General features: G+C 44.8%; 1 protein-coding gene across 2 annotated transcripts in view; it reads right to left on the minus strand.

The window, feature by feature from the left end:
• Positions 1–17,330, minus strand: part of MLLT1 (MLLT1 super elongation complex subunit) — a 155,862-nt gene that overhangs the window by 74,859 nt on the left and 63,673 nt on the right. For both annotated transcript variants that reach the window (XM_078670833.1, XM_078670832.1), the window contains exon 3: positions 4,981–5,063. In XM_078670833.1, the coding sequence (XP_078526959.1) occupies positions 4,981–5,063 (83 nt within the window). The remainder of the gene's footprint in view (positions 1–4,980; positions 5,064–17,330) is intronic.

The following is a 17,330-nucleotide window of genomic DNA, read 5'->3' on the forward strand; positions in this document are numbered from 1 at the left end:
TGCATGGCCAAAGGCTGTGCATGCGGGGATTGGAGCCGGCCTGCCCGGTGGTCGGGCACTAAGTTATAGATGCTACAGGCAGCCAGACTCCCTTCGGCCTTGCACAGCAAGGGTTGGACCTGAGCCAATGACCAATCTCATCAAAGAACCCTCCACAGGTGCCCAAACCTGGCTGCATAGAGACTTTGGCAACCAACTGGATGGTGAACTTTTTTTATTTTTTCTAACCTTTGCAAGCCCCATTTTGGGACTGTACACCCGCAAACATTTGTGGACCCTTGGTGGCTCTTCCTAGGGTTCAAGGAACTAGTATCAGGTTAGTGGACTAGTATCCGGTCCAAAGCCTTGGGAGGAACTACATTGGTCCACAAACATGAAAAGGGATCCGTGGGCATGGGGTAGGTTTTGCAGACACTGGAAGCTGCGCTTCAGTTTGCGAAATTCATGGCAAAATGTACCGGTTTTCTTTTTTTTTTATTTGAAGTAAAAGAACAAGTCCTTCAGGGTCCCTGCACCTACGTTAGGAGAGTCCACCTGCCCCTCTTGGTGCTCTTGATTTTTATTTTTCAGCATTCATGGTCATTAGTCCTTAACAGCAGCTCAACATTATTCCACAAAGCTGTTGCCAGCCAGTCAGAAGGCTTCAGGTTCGTAGAGCAGGCTGTGTAAAGATCCCTAATCCGATCAGGTGTGAATATTTTTTATATTTTGGTCAGTAAACCTGTGTTTGCAGAATCAACTACCGGACTAAAGAAAGTACACGGTTCAAGGTAGTTTATGCCTTTTTGGTGGATTTCAGAGTAAGGGGAAATTCAGCATAGGCAACTAATCATGTAAAATGCTTCCTTACAACTTTATTCACTAGAAAAATAAAGGGAAAGGTTCATATCCAATCTTATGCACAGATTTAGGGGTTATGGGTTGGGAGGAGGTGAGCCAAGTTCTTTTGGCAGCCGGTGCCTGGTCCATTCACTGATGGTTAATATCTCAGTTTTGTGTGTAAATTAACATAATTTGTTGCATCCAACGATCTAATTCAGATGGACCTTGAAGTTTTGAATAATTTCTGCATCATCCACATAGTGATAGTAGCTGAAGTTAAAGATGGAGATCGGCTACTTTAGTGGGCTACGGTACATGATAAAGAAAGAAAAGGTGCAGATGGTGGAACGTTAAGGGATGTCCTCCAATTGAGATTAAAGAGCTGCAGGTGAGGTGAGGCAGTGACAGATGGAGAACAATGAAATCAAGCAGAGGGTGGTGGCTTGCCGATTAAGGAAGTAAAATTCTGAGTTGAGAGACCTAGGTCTGACTTTAAGGAGTAGCTGATGATAGCCGTCTGAGATGGTTGCTGAGCTGGCAATGAGGATATCTTTCAATAAATGGGTTACAAAGGGATTAATCTGAGAAAAAGAGCTACAGGGTTTTGGGATTCTGGTGAAATGTTCAGAGGAGAGAGGGCTGTAGGAGAATAGATTGTGTGATTGAGTTTGTGGGACTGAGAAGTGGGAAGATTTAAATGACTTCCTGGTTTTAGAAATAAGATATCTTTACAGGTCTTTGGCCTTGGAAATTAAGTGGACATCATGGGAGTCACACGGTTCTTGTGTAGGTGGCTTCAGAGTTTGAGCTTTCTGGTTTCTGTAATCCTGAGATTATGTGAAGCTTCTTGGTTACATCATGCAGCCCTGTTTATCTGAAAGAAGAGGTGTGACTTGAAACATATAATGGCATTACATGAGGAGGAGGAATTGGGACTTTTGGAAGTCCCTCCTTGTAGAAAGACGGTTACAGAGAGAAATTTCCAAAGTCTGCTAGAAGGCGGCACTTGGGCATTATTGGCTTTCCAATTAAGGCTGATATCAGATTGGTTGTAACTGGGCCTAAGGGCAACCTGATGGGAGGTTTTCACCACCGGGCTTTGAAGGACAGAATTCCAAATATCCTTAGTAGCTAGAATTTGGTTTTTGACACCGTGTTCTGGACCTATGTGGAACACTTGGTGCTGGGTGTTATGGAAACTGATGGCATTTAAATGCCTTATTGTTCATATCCTTAAGGAAGAGAAGACTCTTTCAGCCAAAGAATCATTTTAAGAAGAATAAAGAGAAGCCACATGCCCGAGATTAGGAGAAGTGGGATTATTTAATCTTTGTTCAAGATGCGGAATTTGCATATTAAGTGGAACATACACAGTGAATGTGCCCGATAAGATGAGCATAGCGTGTCTTTGTGCACTTCCATATGGGGAGGTGATGGGTATGGATTATTTTCTGATGATTAGAGAAGGCCCAAATTTGATTACATTGGTTGCTTTTGTCTTACTGGTATTTGGCAAGGTCTGAGCGGCAGATGTCACCTTAAGAGTCACTGCTAAACTACCAACATGTTCCTTCAAATGGCAATAAAAGTAAATGTAAAAACATCTCAGAAAGCCACAATACTAGGTGCAATTTTGAAGGATCTAGGCAGTATCTGCCACATACCAGTGGCCAGTTAAAATTAAAAAGAAATTCTTGCACGGTTCATGGATCTCTATTAATAGGAGATGGCCTGTGCCCAATGGGGTGGTTTAAAAGCTCATTTTTCTACCGAGCCACTGTAGAACAGCACAGATCTATTTTGAAATAAAATACTGTTACTGTTCATAAAATGGACTTTATCATCATCATTTAAAATTTGTGAGACCGTATGTGCAGAGTAGGTTCGTGAACTCCAACTCCAACACAGTAAAAGTAGTTGGTACAGAAATACATCACAAGTGAAACAAATTTATAAACTTCCCAATCTTGGACGCTGCTCAGAATGGTCAAGCAGAGTGTGCTGTGCTAGTCTTACAGTAAGGCCTGCCACACACTTGGGGAAAGGGTAGACTGCAGTTGGTGAGTAAGGTTCAATGGCTATCTATCGATAGGACACCTTCCACTTGAATGAATCCACACCAAGAATTAACTGAAGCATCTACAGACATTTCAGCCTGTACTACAGGGCAGAAAACAGACACAGTTGGGCCATATTGGTCCAGTGAACCCTCCACAATATTCTTCACAACAGATTACACAGTCCTTCCAGAACTTGCAGGGTCATCTGTCCGACAGGCACTAGATCTCAACAATCACACCAACTAGTCTTTGTCACCGTAACCTTTCTGATGTCCTATAGCTTGCAGATCCTTTGATCAGTCATAGAACTGACCTTGCTGGGCTAATAGCTCATGGAGGTGAACATTTGCCTCTGAAAAATGCTGTAATTTTGATCTGAGTTTGTAAGCCAGCAAGGTAGACTCAGCCTTCAATCCTTCCAAGGTCCATTAACTGAGATCCTTATTTGTTGAGGGTAAATGTAGATTACCGACAAAATACAAGTTATTAGTTATATCAAGAAGGAACTAGAACCGGTCAACTTAATATATTTCCTCACTAACATATTTAGGTCCTCAGTAATGTTTTCAATATTTTTTTGACTGAAGCAGGAATCGAGATAAAACGTTGCAAATTCCTTCTGGTTCCTTCCCTTTGCCCTGAAGCAGAACAACCGACAGTATACGTGTATACTGTACAGCCTGCTACGTAGCCTGGATTTAACATTTCGGTACACAGTTGTTGCCTTTCCTGTACAAAGCTATGTCGCCGGAAGTGGCATCTTGGGAACAGTTTAATTATGTGTTCCAGGCCTGCTTACAGAGCTCCCAGTCTCCTTGCTGTGTGCTGGTGGAATGCACCCCGCCTCCAAGGTCCAATTAAAGAACTGCATTTGTCGCGGGTGTGCAAGTAAACAAAGGGACCCTGGGCCTTCTGACAAAACGCCTTATTCACATATCAATTAAAAAACTAAAAAACATGAACAGCAGAGAGAGAAGAGGTATTGTCATGGTACCCTTACAGGTTACTTGTAAGCAAAACAAAATCAATATAGCGACAATCAGATACTAAAGACAATATTTAGGCATTCTGTTACATCAGTGACTGCAAGCAACGACTGACCAGGGTGAAATCCAAACAAAGCAATACTTGAATTCGGTTTTATCTCATTTTCTTGAGTAAAACTGTTGACATTGTGCTTTTTTAAGGCTACAGGATATTCGACGCGTAGCTGACTCCTTACAGCAAGTTTTGAAATATTTTCAAATTAGATATTTTACACATATGGCTTGAGGGTCCAGAAAAACTTGTTTAGGGGTTTCATCCTGGGGAAATGTAGCAACATTCAGTACAGCAAAACTCATAAGCCAGCTATGGCAGACTCCAAACAACAGACAAGCAAGAGAATCAAGCTTGTAGCATTCCAAGCAAAAACCTGCTTAGAGGTTTCCGGTTGAGGAAGCACCAGCCTAAGCTGTGCAGCACTCTTAACCCATCACCCCTCTGACAAACAATGTTAAGGCATGCTTGTAGCACAACCACAAGTAAATAACCATGGCAGATTAGTAGTTGCTAGGTGTTACCCTGTTAATATCGCCTAGGTCCCAATATGTGAAAGATTGGTAAGAATAGTCATTGAAACAACTAAGCCAAATAACTCTGCATTTAGCGCTAATTCTGACGACAAAAATACTCTTTCCCATCCAAAATGGTTACGTTTGCATTTTGGGCTAAGAAATAGCGCTAAATGCAACAGAACATCGAATAGTGAGCAAAAGGGGCTCGCTAGATACGCTCTTGCAGTAGGATTTCCCCCCCTCAAATTACTCTTAATTACGCGAGCAAAAGTAACTGCGTAATTATCAATAATTCCATGTCAAAGAGTAAGGTGGAATTACAAAATTACTCAAATGACTCCAATGTGATTGCAATTCTGCTCAGGCCTACATACCAGACTATCATGTTTATCACTCCGTCGATTATACTGGTTGGTACCTACACTTTGAGGCGCCTACAACTGGAATGTAAGAAGCATTGACAGATTGACAAAGGACTTTAAACCACCTAGAGGACACACTTGAGATACGTTTGGAGCCTACAGCCAAGAGTGTTGACATACCTTGTTCTTGAAGTAGACCTCAATGGGCATAATGAAGCCGGCGTACCCAGACTCTTCCACTTTGTACGGAGGTTCTTTGCACGCTGCAAGAGGAAAGCATCAGTTACTATTTCAATGCTAATCATAATTTAGTTCTGCAATACCAATATATCAAAATCAAATGCATTGGAGATCCAGGATAAATGGCAAGGGTTTGCCTTTATTTAATGGAATCATTACTAATGGAAAAACAAAAAAAATCTACAACATTCAGAAACATTTTATTTGGACAAACATTTTCAGCAACTCGCAAATCCAGAATTAAAGTAAAAGTTTATGTACCAGTTGTGGTACAGTGGATATCAATACAAAAAAAGTCATAGCATGCTATGATTTCAATCCATTCACTACTGGTCAGTTTCAGTGCTAGATCTTTGGTCCCTTTAAACTACCACAGCTCACTGGCACTACAGACATCAATGTTCGGCCAGGCCCAAGAGCACATTACAGGCCACTCTGCCACGCACCACTGGCACCTCAAAGGGCTCTTGTCACACTGGCAGGTCTTCTCATGCACAGCTGCAGACCCTCCACAACATCGGACCTAAATACCTCAACGACCGCCTCTCCTTTCATGCCCACAAGAGAAACATCCGCTCAGCCTACCTTTCCCTAGCCACCGTCCCACGCTTCTACAGGACCAAAGCGGGTGGAAGGTCCTTCTCCTACCTCGCAGCCAAGACCTTGAACAGTTTCCCCCTTCACCTCTGGCGAAGACCCTGCACCAATTCAGGAAAGACCTCAATACCTGGCTCTTCGAATGGCCCAAACGAGCTGCTCACACCCACCCCTCAGAGATTTGAGAACCTAATGGGTGAGTAGTGCGCTCTACAAAACCCCCGATTGATTGACTGACCTCACCAAGCTACAACACATTACAGAGCACTGCAAACTGTGAACGGATTGAAGGATCTTTTACCATGAATAGCGATAAAGGCATTATGGTACAAAGGTGCTTCATATAGTGGTGCACTTAGCCCACCATCAAAGCCGAGCAACTCCAGAATCAGTTTAAGGTTTATAATTACGATATAACAACCAGGCTTGGCCTCGGTCTGTCTAACTATTGCACAGCCAATTTGAGCAGGAAACCATTTTACTTATCCTCCCCTTGTACAAGCTAGATCAATAAGTAGTAATGCACTGATTTAATTACCGTGGTACATAGTTTGACTCAAAGCATCAAAGGAAGCTTTAAAGTAAGAGCTGAGCTATATTTTGCAAAAATACAAACTTTGTACTAATTTTAGGGCCAGAGAGATTGACATCATGTTTAATAACATGTACTCCATTACAAAAACAACATTTCCGGAATGTTACTGGGATTTTTCCTCTACCAATCCTTATTTTCATTCAAAAAGAGGTCTCCTCCCCTATTCTGACAGAAAGACTAGTTCCAATACTGTGGCTTTGGAGTCGAATTGCTAGTGGAGGGTCAAATAGAGGGCATGACCCAGTCAATCATGTCCCTGCCAGGGAATGGTTTTTGCATTTCTCGGATTTGTATCAAGATGAGCGTATGGAAGTAAGCGAGGGTGCTATGCTGTGCAGTAGACCCCCCAAAACGTTATTAATCTACCATTCAAAAGGGAGAATGTTATGGACTCTCCTGTATCTTTTGCAGGAGGGAGGGCCCCCAGCCCAGATGGAGTGCCCATGGATATATTAATGTATGACAGTGATGTTTGGACAACCTATCTACTAGTTTTGTTTAATACCATCGCTCTGGGGGCTTCGATTCCAAACTCATTGCACAGAGCAGAAGTGATTCCCGTATATAAAATGGGGAACAAATCCCTACCTGCCAATTACAGGCCCATTAGCTTAATTGATTGTATGCAAAAGGTCTTCAGTGGTATGATCCTGGTAAAAATACAAGCATGGATAACTGAAAGGGACATTTTTAGCCCCTTTCAGGCAGGATTCAGGTTTAAAACATCTACTGTGGACCCGGCATTCTGGTTTGCTTTAATATATTGGAAGATCCTTTTGATCGGCAGGGGAAACATGCTTGTTGCCTTTGTAGATCTTAAATCTGCATTTGATACGGTACCAAGGCAGATGTTGTGTCAGGTACTGCAAGCAATGGGTATCCTGCATGACATTTTAGGCCTATTAATCTGGCTCCATGAGAATAATTTTGCTAAGGTTAGCTGGGACTAATTGACGGATAGGATATCTGTAACGAATGGTGTAAGACCAGGGTGTGTATTGGCCCCTACCCGGTTTTCATTCTATCCGAATGGGTTGGTAGATTCGCTTTTAGATTGTCCTGCAGAAGTTCCATCAATAGGTAACTCCAGGGCCAGCATTTTGATGTTTGCAGATGACATTTCAAAATCTCGAAAACCCAGAGTGGTCTCCAACTACTCTTGGACAAATTTAGTGCATTCTGCCAGGATCATGGGCTAGAGACTTGACTAAAACATTTATTGCGTTTACCAATGCGAGAAAGGTTATGGGTCAACTGAAACTAGGGGATAGGCCTTTAGAGAGGGTTGACTCTTGATTATTTAGGAAGTAAAATTTCTTCTAATATAACAAGGGTAAAGCATATTGAAAAGCCTTGCTTAAAGCACAGACATATCACTGGGGCCATTTTGAGAGACCATTGTATATCCCTTACAAAAACAGTAAAACCTGCTCTTATTGTGTATGAGACGAAGGCTATCTGGGCAGCACTATTTGGTTGCCAAATTGTGGGGCTTTGGGGTAGTCCTGAAACGATTCGAAAATGGGTTTTTTAAAAGCCTTGGTATCTCTCCTTCCCTAGTACCGCTTTGCATCCTTTACGGTTAAATATGAATGTTAAAAAGACTGCTCTAAGGCCTGCGCTTCATGCCTCGCTGTACTGGCGGAGGCTTTGAGTAATCACAGAGTTGAGCCACTACGTTGCTGCATTATTAGATGTTTTAAATGCCGATAGATTTCACAAAGTACCATGTTTACGATCGATCAAGATGCAGCTAAGTGGGGAGGAGCCAAGATGGCGATGTGAACGGACGTGAAGTCTCTCGGCTCCCCGATCCTTTGTTCCTCTCACCGAAATCCTGACCTTATCCTGCCACGAAACGCTAACGAGGGGACGGGGACGGTGTGCGGAATTGACTGGTGCTCTCCCGATGTTCCCGCCTGCCTGGAACCCACTGCACGGCCGAGAGAACTGCGGAGCTCGTCTCTACCCCTGAGACCGAGACCCGGGCGGACGCGCTGGCATGGCGGCTGCCGGAGCTGCCGAGGCTACGGAGGCGGAATGACTATAGCGCCCTGACTGGCGCCTCTACCTGCGACTATCTGCGCCTGCCCTTCACTTATGCACGGAGTGCCTGCCGACCGTGAACTTCCTCGGGCGCCTCCACTGCCGAGCTCTGCAAGCGAGGTACGCAGCGTCACCCCCATGATGGCGGACATTTAAACACCGCAGCTCTCCCTCAAGCCTGCTCCCGACCACCGTGAGGCTTTCATTGCGGGTCGCCCACTGATTGTGTGTCTGCGTTCGGACAGCGACCTACATCCCTGTGTTCTCTGTGGCACTTGCGCCCCTGTGCCCCTTTGCTCCCCCGGCGGGGCTCTTGCACTAGCTAATTTGGCTGCATCTCCTGCTAACGCTGCCTCGGATAAGCCCTGGACTGTGTTAAGGTCCCCTGGCCGCTGTCTTGTCTGGGGTCCGGCGCCTGTGATCGAGACGCATATGGAACCCCCGGCGGCCCCAACTTATGGCTCCATTCTTGCTGCAATCCGTGACTTGTGGGCAGAGATGCGTGTGGGCTTTTTATCACTGTATGGGAGGCTTGGGGCTGCTGCGCCCGTGGTGACCTGCACATCACCGATCTGCCTCTCTCACTGGGATGCTGTGTCTGTCGTTACTCCTGTCCAGGCTACATTGTTGCCAAACAATTGCTCTATCCTTCAGCTTCCCGGCAGTGTTGGCGGACGCAAATTGATACCTATTTATTTCACCGGCGCTACAATGTTGCTGCCTCCACCAGTGCTCACAATTTCCTTCGAGACTATGCTACCTTTGGTGATGCCGTCACGGACGCGGCAGCTAGTAGGTCTGCTTGCCCATGTTCATTTGGCCCTGTTGCTGCTATTCATTCTCTCGCTGACCAGTGAGCAACCATTGGCGCTGTCTAGTGGGATACATGGAACTGGTCGTGGACGGACCCGTCCATTTTGTTATGGAGCACCGTCTTCCTGCCGAGAGCGGCCATCTTGTCCCTTTGTTCAGCCCGTGTGGACTGCCATGCGAGGGTTTTGGCTGTGGGGGCGAATACGTACTGGTCAGGGTTAGCGGACTTTCTTGGTGGACTGTGTCTTCCTGGCTGACTAAATCTCGGTTTGCAATGGTTCATGCATTATGCGACTAACTCTCCTTGCGTTGTTCTTGTTGGTACACATGGGGGATGGGACGACTAGACTTGTTAGGCGGGTGGGACCTCGGGACGAGACGCCCTTTATGTGCGTGCTGCTATGATACGTGTGATCTCTCCCTATTTTGTTTCGTACTGCGCAATTTATACTCCTTAGGTGGTATATAGGGTGGGAGTTGCTACATGGATGGGGTGTCCGAGAGACTTGGTGTTTAATGGGCTCCTCCCCACACTTTTTTCTTTATTGGGAGTTATAGATTAGGATTTTCTGTTCTTTCTCCCTATCTCTAAAAGTGACATTTTTCTTTCTTCTCTTCTTAGGGTTTTCCCTCTCTCTTTCCTTTGTCTATATTTCGGGTTCTTTAGCGGGCGATAGACACACTGCGGGGGGGGGGGGGGTAGGCCGTAGCCTCTGCAATGATGTAGGGTGGGGGGAAGGTTTTAGTTCTCATGTTGGTTTCTATGGGCCTTATTTTTATTATTTCTCTGCGCTTTTCTTACCTAATTTCTGCTCTGGGTCCAGGATAGGGACGTGTAGGGAGTGGGCTGCCCTGTACATGGCGTGGAATTGCTATACTGGCGAATTTGTTGTTTTACTCGTACCCGCCATATTGCCTGGAATGGCTTTAACGCTTGGTTTCCTGTTATGCTCTTGCCTGCTCATGCTGTGATGTAATTGTATGGACTTAGCTCTCCTGGATCTCTACTCTCTCTTCCTTTTCTTATTCCTCTCTCTTCTCGTTATTATTCTCTTTCTTCTTTCTATATTTCAGGTGAATCTGGGCGACAGGCACGCTGTTCAATGGGGTAGACCGTAGCCATTACAGTGATGTAGGGTGGGGGGGGTGTTTGTTGTTTTAGTTTGTTTTATTCTATGGTCCCTTTTTGCTTTCTTTAGGGGGTGGGCTGTGTCCCTTGTTGTTCACTCCTTTGTTCGTTAGCGTCTGCACCTTCTTCTTTTCGGGGCGGGTGGGCTGTACGTATGGCGTCCACTTTATTTGTTTGTTGGTATTCTTTGTCTATTTTGCTCCTGATGTGGGCGTGTGTGGTCTTTGGGCTCTGCCCTACTGTGTCATCTGCTTGCGTGGGGGGCTGTTTTCTCCCGCCCCCCCCCCGTTTTTCTTTTCGATATATGTTGCATGACGCGCTGGTAGATATGGTTGCTACCTCCTTTCAGTAATGTAAAATGAAACCTCTTTATCCTGGCGCTGGCGATGTCGTGATTTTTGTATCCATCCTGTATTCATCCTGTCGTATACATTGCTATGTTTTTTGACCCTCCTGATTTTGCGGCCGGCCCCTGTGGTTGTAGGCCAGCGCTTGTACTTATACCTGTTTTTTTCAATAAAGGTTTTTAAAAAAAAAAAAAAGATGCAGCTAAGTGCACTAGGTTATGAAAACCTTTGGAACTATCCTGTCTTGGGTTCATTCTCCTCTAAGGAGATATTGAAAAATCAATATTGGGCAATGACAATTCAGCAGGAGGAACACGATGCGGCAGGTACCTCTCGAACGGAGGAATTCTTGAATTTTAAATCAAAGTATGAATTAGAAATGAACTAGGATTTTATAACTATTCAGCTAGACAATAAATTGTTTTACCAATTTAGAGTAGGGACACTCCCCTTGAAACCATTTATGGCAAAGTGGATGGGTTCTGGAACAGTGAATTCTCATGGTTTTAAAAAAGAGGAGACTGTACTTCACGTGCTGTTTGTAACACACTACCGCCGGGCTTACATGCCGCTTTCAGGAAGGATATTCTCCAGACTTACGTGGCTGGATTGGATTGACTTGAACCCTTATTGTGGGGCTTCTTCTTGGGAGAAGTTGGAATATTTGGAACATTCAGTGGATTATCTCACCCAGTTTATATTGCCCTGATAAAGTTCCTTTGAAAGGAATGAAACGCTTTGGCCGATGTCTAAATCATTTTTTCACAAAGAAGAATAAAATAAATCTAATGGACTCCCTTGAATATTTGTGACTTCTTTCCTCGTGCACCTTCCAACAGTCACAAAATAAAAATCACGTGTTGTTTGCATGTCCTGCTTGCGCTCAGATACGTTCAGTTTGGCTGGCACCTTCATATAGGCTAATGGGGACTCGGTGCCATCCACCGCCTTAATGATACTAAGATCGATGCCTCTGCACTTTGTTTGTGCCATAGCAAAATTCCTGGGTAGGATAAGAGAAGCCTTGTCACGAAATGCTGAACTTTTAAGTTGCAATTTTGAATATCGATTAAAATGTATGTATGTTTTTAAAGTCTATAAATGTATTGTGAGCTAGCTGTAAGAGGGATCCTCTACAGGTTTTATGACTGTTTTTATGGTGTTGATGTATAACCTCTAGGACTCTGCCGAAATAAAGTATTTTGACTTGACTAGTTACCTACAATCATCTACACCCTTGCTGGTGAATATGCACAACAGTTTGAAGCCTGTGGTTTTCGTAGTATATGTAAAGTACTTATAAAACCAACCCAAACAGTTTCCATAACAGAGACAGGATGTGCTGTGCAACACTGCCCGAGAACAAGAATTTGGATTTAGGGAGACTCCAATGAAGGTTAATGCATGAAAATCACAATCGGAGTCAAAGGACTCAGAAAGAAAGGAATTGATGTCCGGGCACAAAGGTGGCACCTTTGTATGCTTCTGTACAGTCACTTACAGAGGAGGTGTGAGATTGCTGAGATGTCGATGGTGTCACTTATTGGGGTGTGGCAGCAATGCTAAGAGAAAAAAAATAATCTGTTGTGGCTGATGTTCAGCGTGGCTAAAAGTTAGTGGCGTGGAGTAGGGTAGAATGCAATGGAATAGATTGGCGTGGCTGTAGAATGGAGTGGGGTAGATTAGCCTAGTAGATTATAGTGTGGTTCAATTCAGGTAGATTGGGTGTAGTTGGGTAGATTCTGGAAGAGAGGAGTTGGGTAGATTCTGGAAGAGAGGAGTAGGGTAGATTGAAGTGGGTAGAATGGAGTGATTTGGATTGTGGCAGATTGGGTGGACTATTGTAGTTTGGAGTGAGGTATAATGGAAAGAAGTGGGGTGGTAGATAGAAATAGGGCAGATTGGGGAGGAGTGGGATATATTGGGGTGGATTGGAGTGGGGTGGGATGGGGAGAGAATTGGTGTGGATTGGATAGAGTGGGGTAGAGTAAAGTGGAGCAGATTGGGGTGAATTGGAGAAGGTCGTAGTGGAGTGGGATATATCGGGGCTAAATTGGACTGGGGTATATTGGGGTAGAGGAGTGGAGTACACTGGGGAAGAGTGGAGTACAGTGGATTGGGTAGATAGGAGTCAGGTAGAATGGAGTGGGGTACAGTGGAGTCTGGTGGTAGAATGGAGTGGGATAGATTGGGAGTGGTAGATAAACCGGGGTTGGTTGGACTGGAGTGAAGTAGATTGGATTGGGGCGGTTTGGATAGGGTAGATTGGAGTAAGGTAGTCTGGGGTGGAGTGGGTAAGACTGGACTGGGGTAGATTTTGGTGGTATGTGGTAAACTGAAGAGAAGCAGAGTGGGGTGGGGTAGATTGGGTATAGTGGGTTGGAATGCAGTCAATTTGGTGGAGTGGAGTGGAGCTGGATGTTATGTTATGTTAGTAAGCATTTGTAGAGCACACGTACACCCATACGTTTCATAGCGCTAGGATGATTGGAGTGGGATAGAGGGGTGGGGAGTTGGGGAGAAGGCAAAGGGGGAGTAAAACAGGGTGGAATGGGGTAGAGTGAAGGAGATCAGAGTGTGGTGGAGTCAGGTAGTGTGGGATAGATTGGAGAGGAGTAGGGTTGATTAGTTTGTAGTGGGGTATATTGGAGTAACCAATAGGAGTGGGGTAGGTTGGCGTGTGGTGGATTGGGGAAGATTGGACTGAGTGGAGTAGAGGTGGATAGAATGGTGTGGGGAAGATTTTGATAGGGAAGACTGGGTTAGGGTGGAATAGACTGAAGTGGTGCGAAGTAGATTGGAGTGGTGTAGATCGTAGTGGGGCAGATTGGAGTAGGATAGTGTGGGATGGAGTGGGTTAGATTGGACTGGAGGGCAATTGGATGGCATGTGGTAGATGGGAGTCAAGTGGAGTGTGGTAGATTGGGATGGAGTGGGGTTGATTTGATAAACTGGGGTGGGATATATTGGAATGGGGTAGAGTTCAGCTGGATAGATTGGAGTAGAGTCGAGACTGGAGTGGGGTAGATTGAAGAGGGGTGTTTGGAATGGGGTAATTTGGAGGGGGTAGAGTGGGTAGTAGAATGGGTTAGAGTTGGGTAGAGTGAAGTAGATGGAGTAGATAGAGTAGGGTAGATTGGGGTGAAATGGGTTAAACTGGAGTGGGGTACATTTTAATGGAATGGGGTAAATTGGAGGGGATAGACTGGAGAGGGGTAGAGTAGGGTAGATTGGAGTAGTCGGGTAGACTGGAGTGGAGGGGGTTGGACAGGTACATTGGAGTGGGGTGAATTGGGGTAGAGTAGAGTGAGGTAGACTGGAGAAGAGTGGGGTGAATTTGCGTGGAGTACAGCAGACTGGGGTAGAGTGGGGGATAGTGGCAAGCGGTTGATTGGGTCAGATTGAGCGGAGTGGGGTACATTGTAGAGGAGTGGGGATAGACTGGATCATAGATGAGTGGATTGGGGACGAGTAGAGTAGTAGGGTAAATTATGGTGTAGTGGAGTAGAATATAGAGGAGTGGGGTAGACTGGACCATAGTGGAGTGGATTGGGGCAGAGTGGAGTGGATTGGGGCAGAGTGGTGCAGACTGGACCATCGTGGAGTGGATTGGGGCAGCGCGGAGAGGATTGGGGGAAGAGTGGAGTGTAGTGGGGTAGATTAAGGTGGGGTAGATTGGGAGGATTAGAGTAGGGTAGAGTGAAACGGGGTAGATTGTAGGGGGTGGGGTGGATTGCAGTGGGTTGGATTGGAGTGGGGTAGATTGTGTGGAGTGGGATGGATTGTAGCAAAGTGGAGAAGGGTGAGGTGGGGTAAGTGGTGTGGAGGGGCGTAGAGTTGAGTGGCGTGAGTGACTGGCATAGATTGGAGTGGCGTGTCAGACTGTCCGAGTGGAGTGTCATTTCCTAGAGTGGAGTGTCATAGAAAGGAGTGACAGAGTGGACGGGCATAGAGTCGAGTGGTGTAGTGTGAAATATGCATAGTATGGTATGGTAGTGCACATTTTCAATTGAAATGACCATTACATTTGCATCATATGGTTTTACTGCAAACAGAAGATAGTATGTAAATATCATCACCTAGTGTATTGCTGTTTTGATCGTATTCAAATATTTGTTTCCACCACACTTCAGAATTACAAAAAATTGCTTAATTTGTACCAATTCTGATATATTCTGAAACATCAGCAAAGTTTTTTTTGTGTACTTGAAAAAAAAAAATAATACATCCTAAACCCTTTCCTCTTACATGGATACTCAACAGGATTCGCGCAAACTCTCTCACTTTGAAGTCTGAGAAAGAAAAAAAAAAAACACCAAGCTCCCTTGGAAGAGTGAGACTGACATTTGACCTTTGTCTTTGAATGCACAGCAAAAGTGACAAATGAGAAAGTGAGTTTGTGGAAATTAAGGTTTGGGCAAAGGGATGGACAAACGCAAGCTGGACAGCCCAAAGCAAATAAAGCCAGCAAATAAAAAGCCAGAAAATGTGAGTTACAAACTACAAAGCCATTTGTAAGCAATGGGCGGAATGCATTTCCAGGGAAGCTTTCCGAGTGCCCACAAGAGGTCTTCAGCAAACCAGATTACTGAGCAGTCTGGTAGGCTTCAACCTAAAAATCACTGGTTTGTGATATGACTTCGTAGCGCTAAATCGTATTGATCAGCACATTAGATTAATACATTTGCAAGGCACGGTATGCAAAGAAAGGGAAAATAAAACTCCATATACAAAGAGCGACTGTCTTCAACGGTTTGCTGAACCACAGACAACAAGGAATGAAAGGAACAATATGCTGAGAGAACCGAAAACACTGTTCATGTTCCAAACTTTTTCTGTAACTTTCTGGCTGCCTTTGTCAAAGATGTTGTGAGAGGACTCAGCAGATGAAGCATTTAACTTCCGACCCCTTTTCATGAACAGGAAAGTCACATTCTTTGAACCCTTTCCGGGGAGGGTAATGATCCCGGCTCAAGTGCCTGAAGTTCGAGTTCTCAAAAGTCTGAATATAAATCCCCTGGAAGTGATTAAGAATGTAAAGGACAAGACGGCGACATAATGTGAAGGCTTGGCCACAAGTTAAACAAAACAATGCACGTCCTCGAGCTCCCAGCACCACGCGCTAGGAGCTGATCTAGTCCGCATGAGTATGAACAATGTAGCCACACTAACGCAAATGAAGTTATTGCAACAAACGATAAAAAAGAAAGCACAACATGATCAGAGGCACTGGAATCTATACCTGCTGGTAAGTAATTTGTTTATATTATCAACACATGGCAGCGGAGTCCAACCAAGATCCAGAAAGCCACATTCATGTAAGATTTTCAGAGGTACACACATGAAATGCATAAACAGTAAATCCAAAGGCGATTTTTTGCAGGTCTATGGTTATAATTAAAGTTTGCATGGATATGGCGTGTCTAGACCAACATTGGATTCCACTACCACACGGCTAAAACTCCAATGTCCCTTTGAAGAAGTAGTTAACAGCCCACACACAGGGTCTCCTAAAGGACTCTAGTGCACACACTTCAGCAGCAGGGCACCCCAGTAAATAACATTGAAGTCTTCCCCAGGCTGGAAGATAAAAACCAAAACCCAATGGGACATGCACTGGTAAACCAAACAGGCCTGTCCTTGGCAAGCTGGTACAATGGTTACATGGCTTTATTAGGTCTCGCCTAGCGTTGCAGTGCTCATGCGCTGCTCGCTCTGTGAGGCTTCTTGTAATCTATAACAGTAGTTCCCAAACTTTTGACTCCTGAGGACCCCCATTGACTCACCACTGGAAGGCCGGGACCCCCAGCAATTTGTATGATTGAATTTTCAAACATTAAAAGAGTAATTCGAAAAAATAAACACGTGCACACAAAACAAATACTCGAATTACTAATGATTTTAGTATTTTATATTGAAAGAGTTTGCAAAAAACGAATAGTTTCTTACCTGTCGGTGTAGTTTTGCAGCTTGAAGATCTTTCTGGATTCACTATGCTGTGCATATTCCGCAATCTGGTGGTTGGGTCCGGAATCGTAGTCTTTTTTCTTTTTTTGTCGTAGCCCAGGTGGGCGTCGACGTCCCACCATTTGGTGTCCTTTCGGTGACGTCGGCGTGCTTCCGGCGGAAGCTACCACCCTTGGGCGCCATCTTCGGATTCTTTTTTCTGTCTCTTTTCCTTGTTTGTCTTTGTAGTGAATCCATGGCTATGTATGTTAATCGTTTTTTCAACGTTAGTGTTTCCACGTATTTTGTAATTGTTCCAACTTGCTTTTTTTTCCCCCATGTTTTTCCACCCTCTTTTCCAGCCTCATCTTTCTGGCGGAGGCGGGTGGGTTCGCTAGTGAATCCAGAAATATCTTCAAGCTGCAAAACTACACCGACAGGTAAGAAACTATTCGTTTTGCAGCGTGAATCTTTCTGGATTCACTATGCTGTGCATAGATTTTGTAGCGGTTTTCGTTACTTTTGTGGCGGTTGGGTGGAAGATGAGCGTTGGTTGCTAAAAATATGTTGAAGCACTTTTTGTCCTACTTGTGCTTCCTTGTTCATCTGTACATCCACGCAGTAGTGCTTCGTGAAAGTGTGTACTGAAGCCCAAGTTGCCGCCAGGCATATATCCTGAATCAGTGTGTTGGCCAGGAAGGCAATTGTTGCTCCTTTCTTCCTGGTGGAGTGGGCTCGTGCCCCTCCCGTTAGATCCTGGCCAGCTTGCTTGTGGCAGAACTGAATTGTCTGTGCGATCCATCGGGCTATGGTGTTT

This window comes from Lissotriton helveticus, chromosome 12, assembly GCF_964261635.1.
Source record: "Lissotriton helveticus chromosome 12, aLisHel1.1, whole genome shotgun sequence".
In the NCBI taxonomy this organism is placed as follows: Eukaryota; Metazoa; Chordata; class Amphibia; order Caudata; family Salamandridae; genus Lissotriton; species Lissotriton helveticus.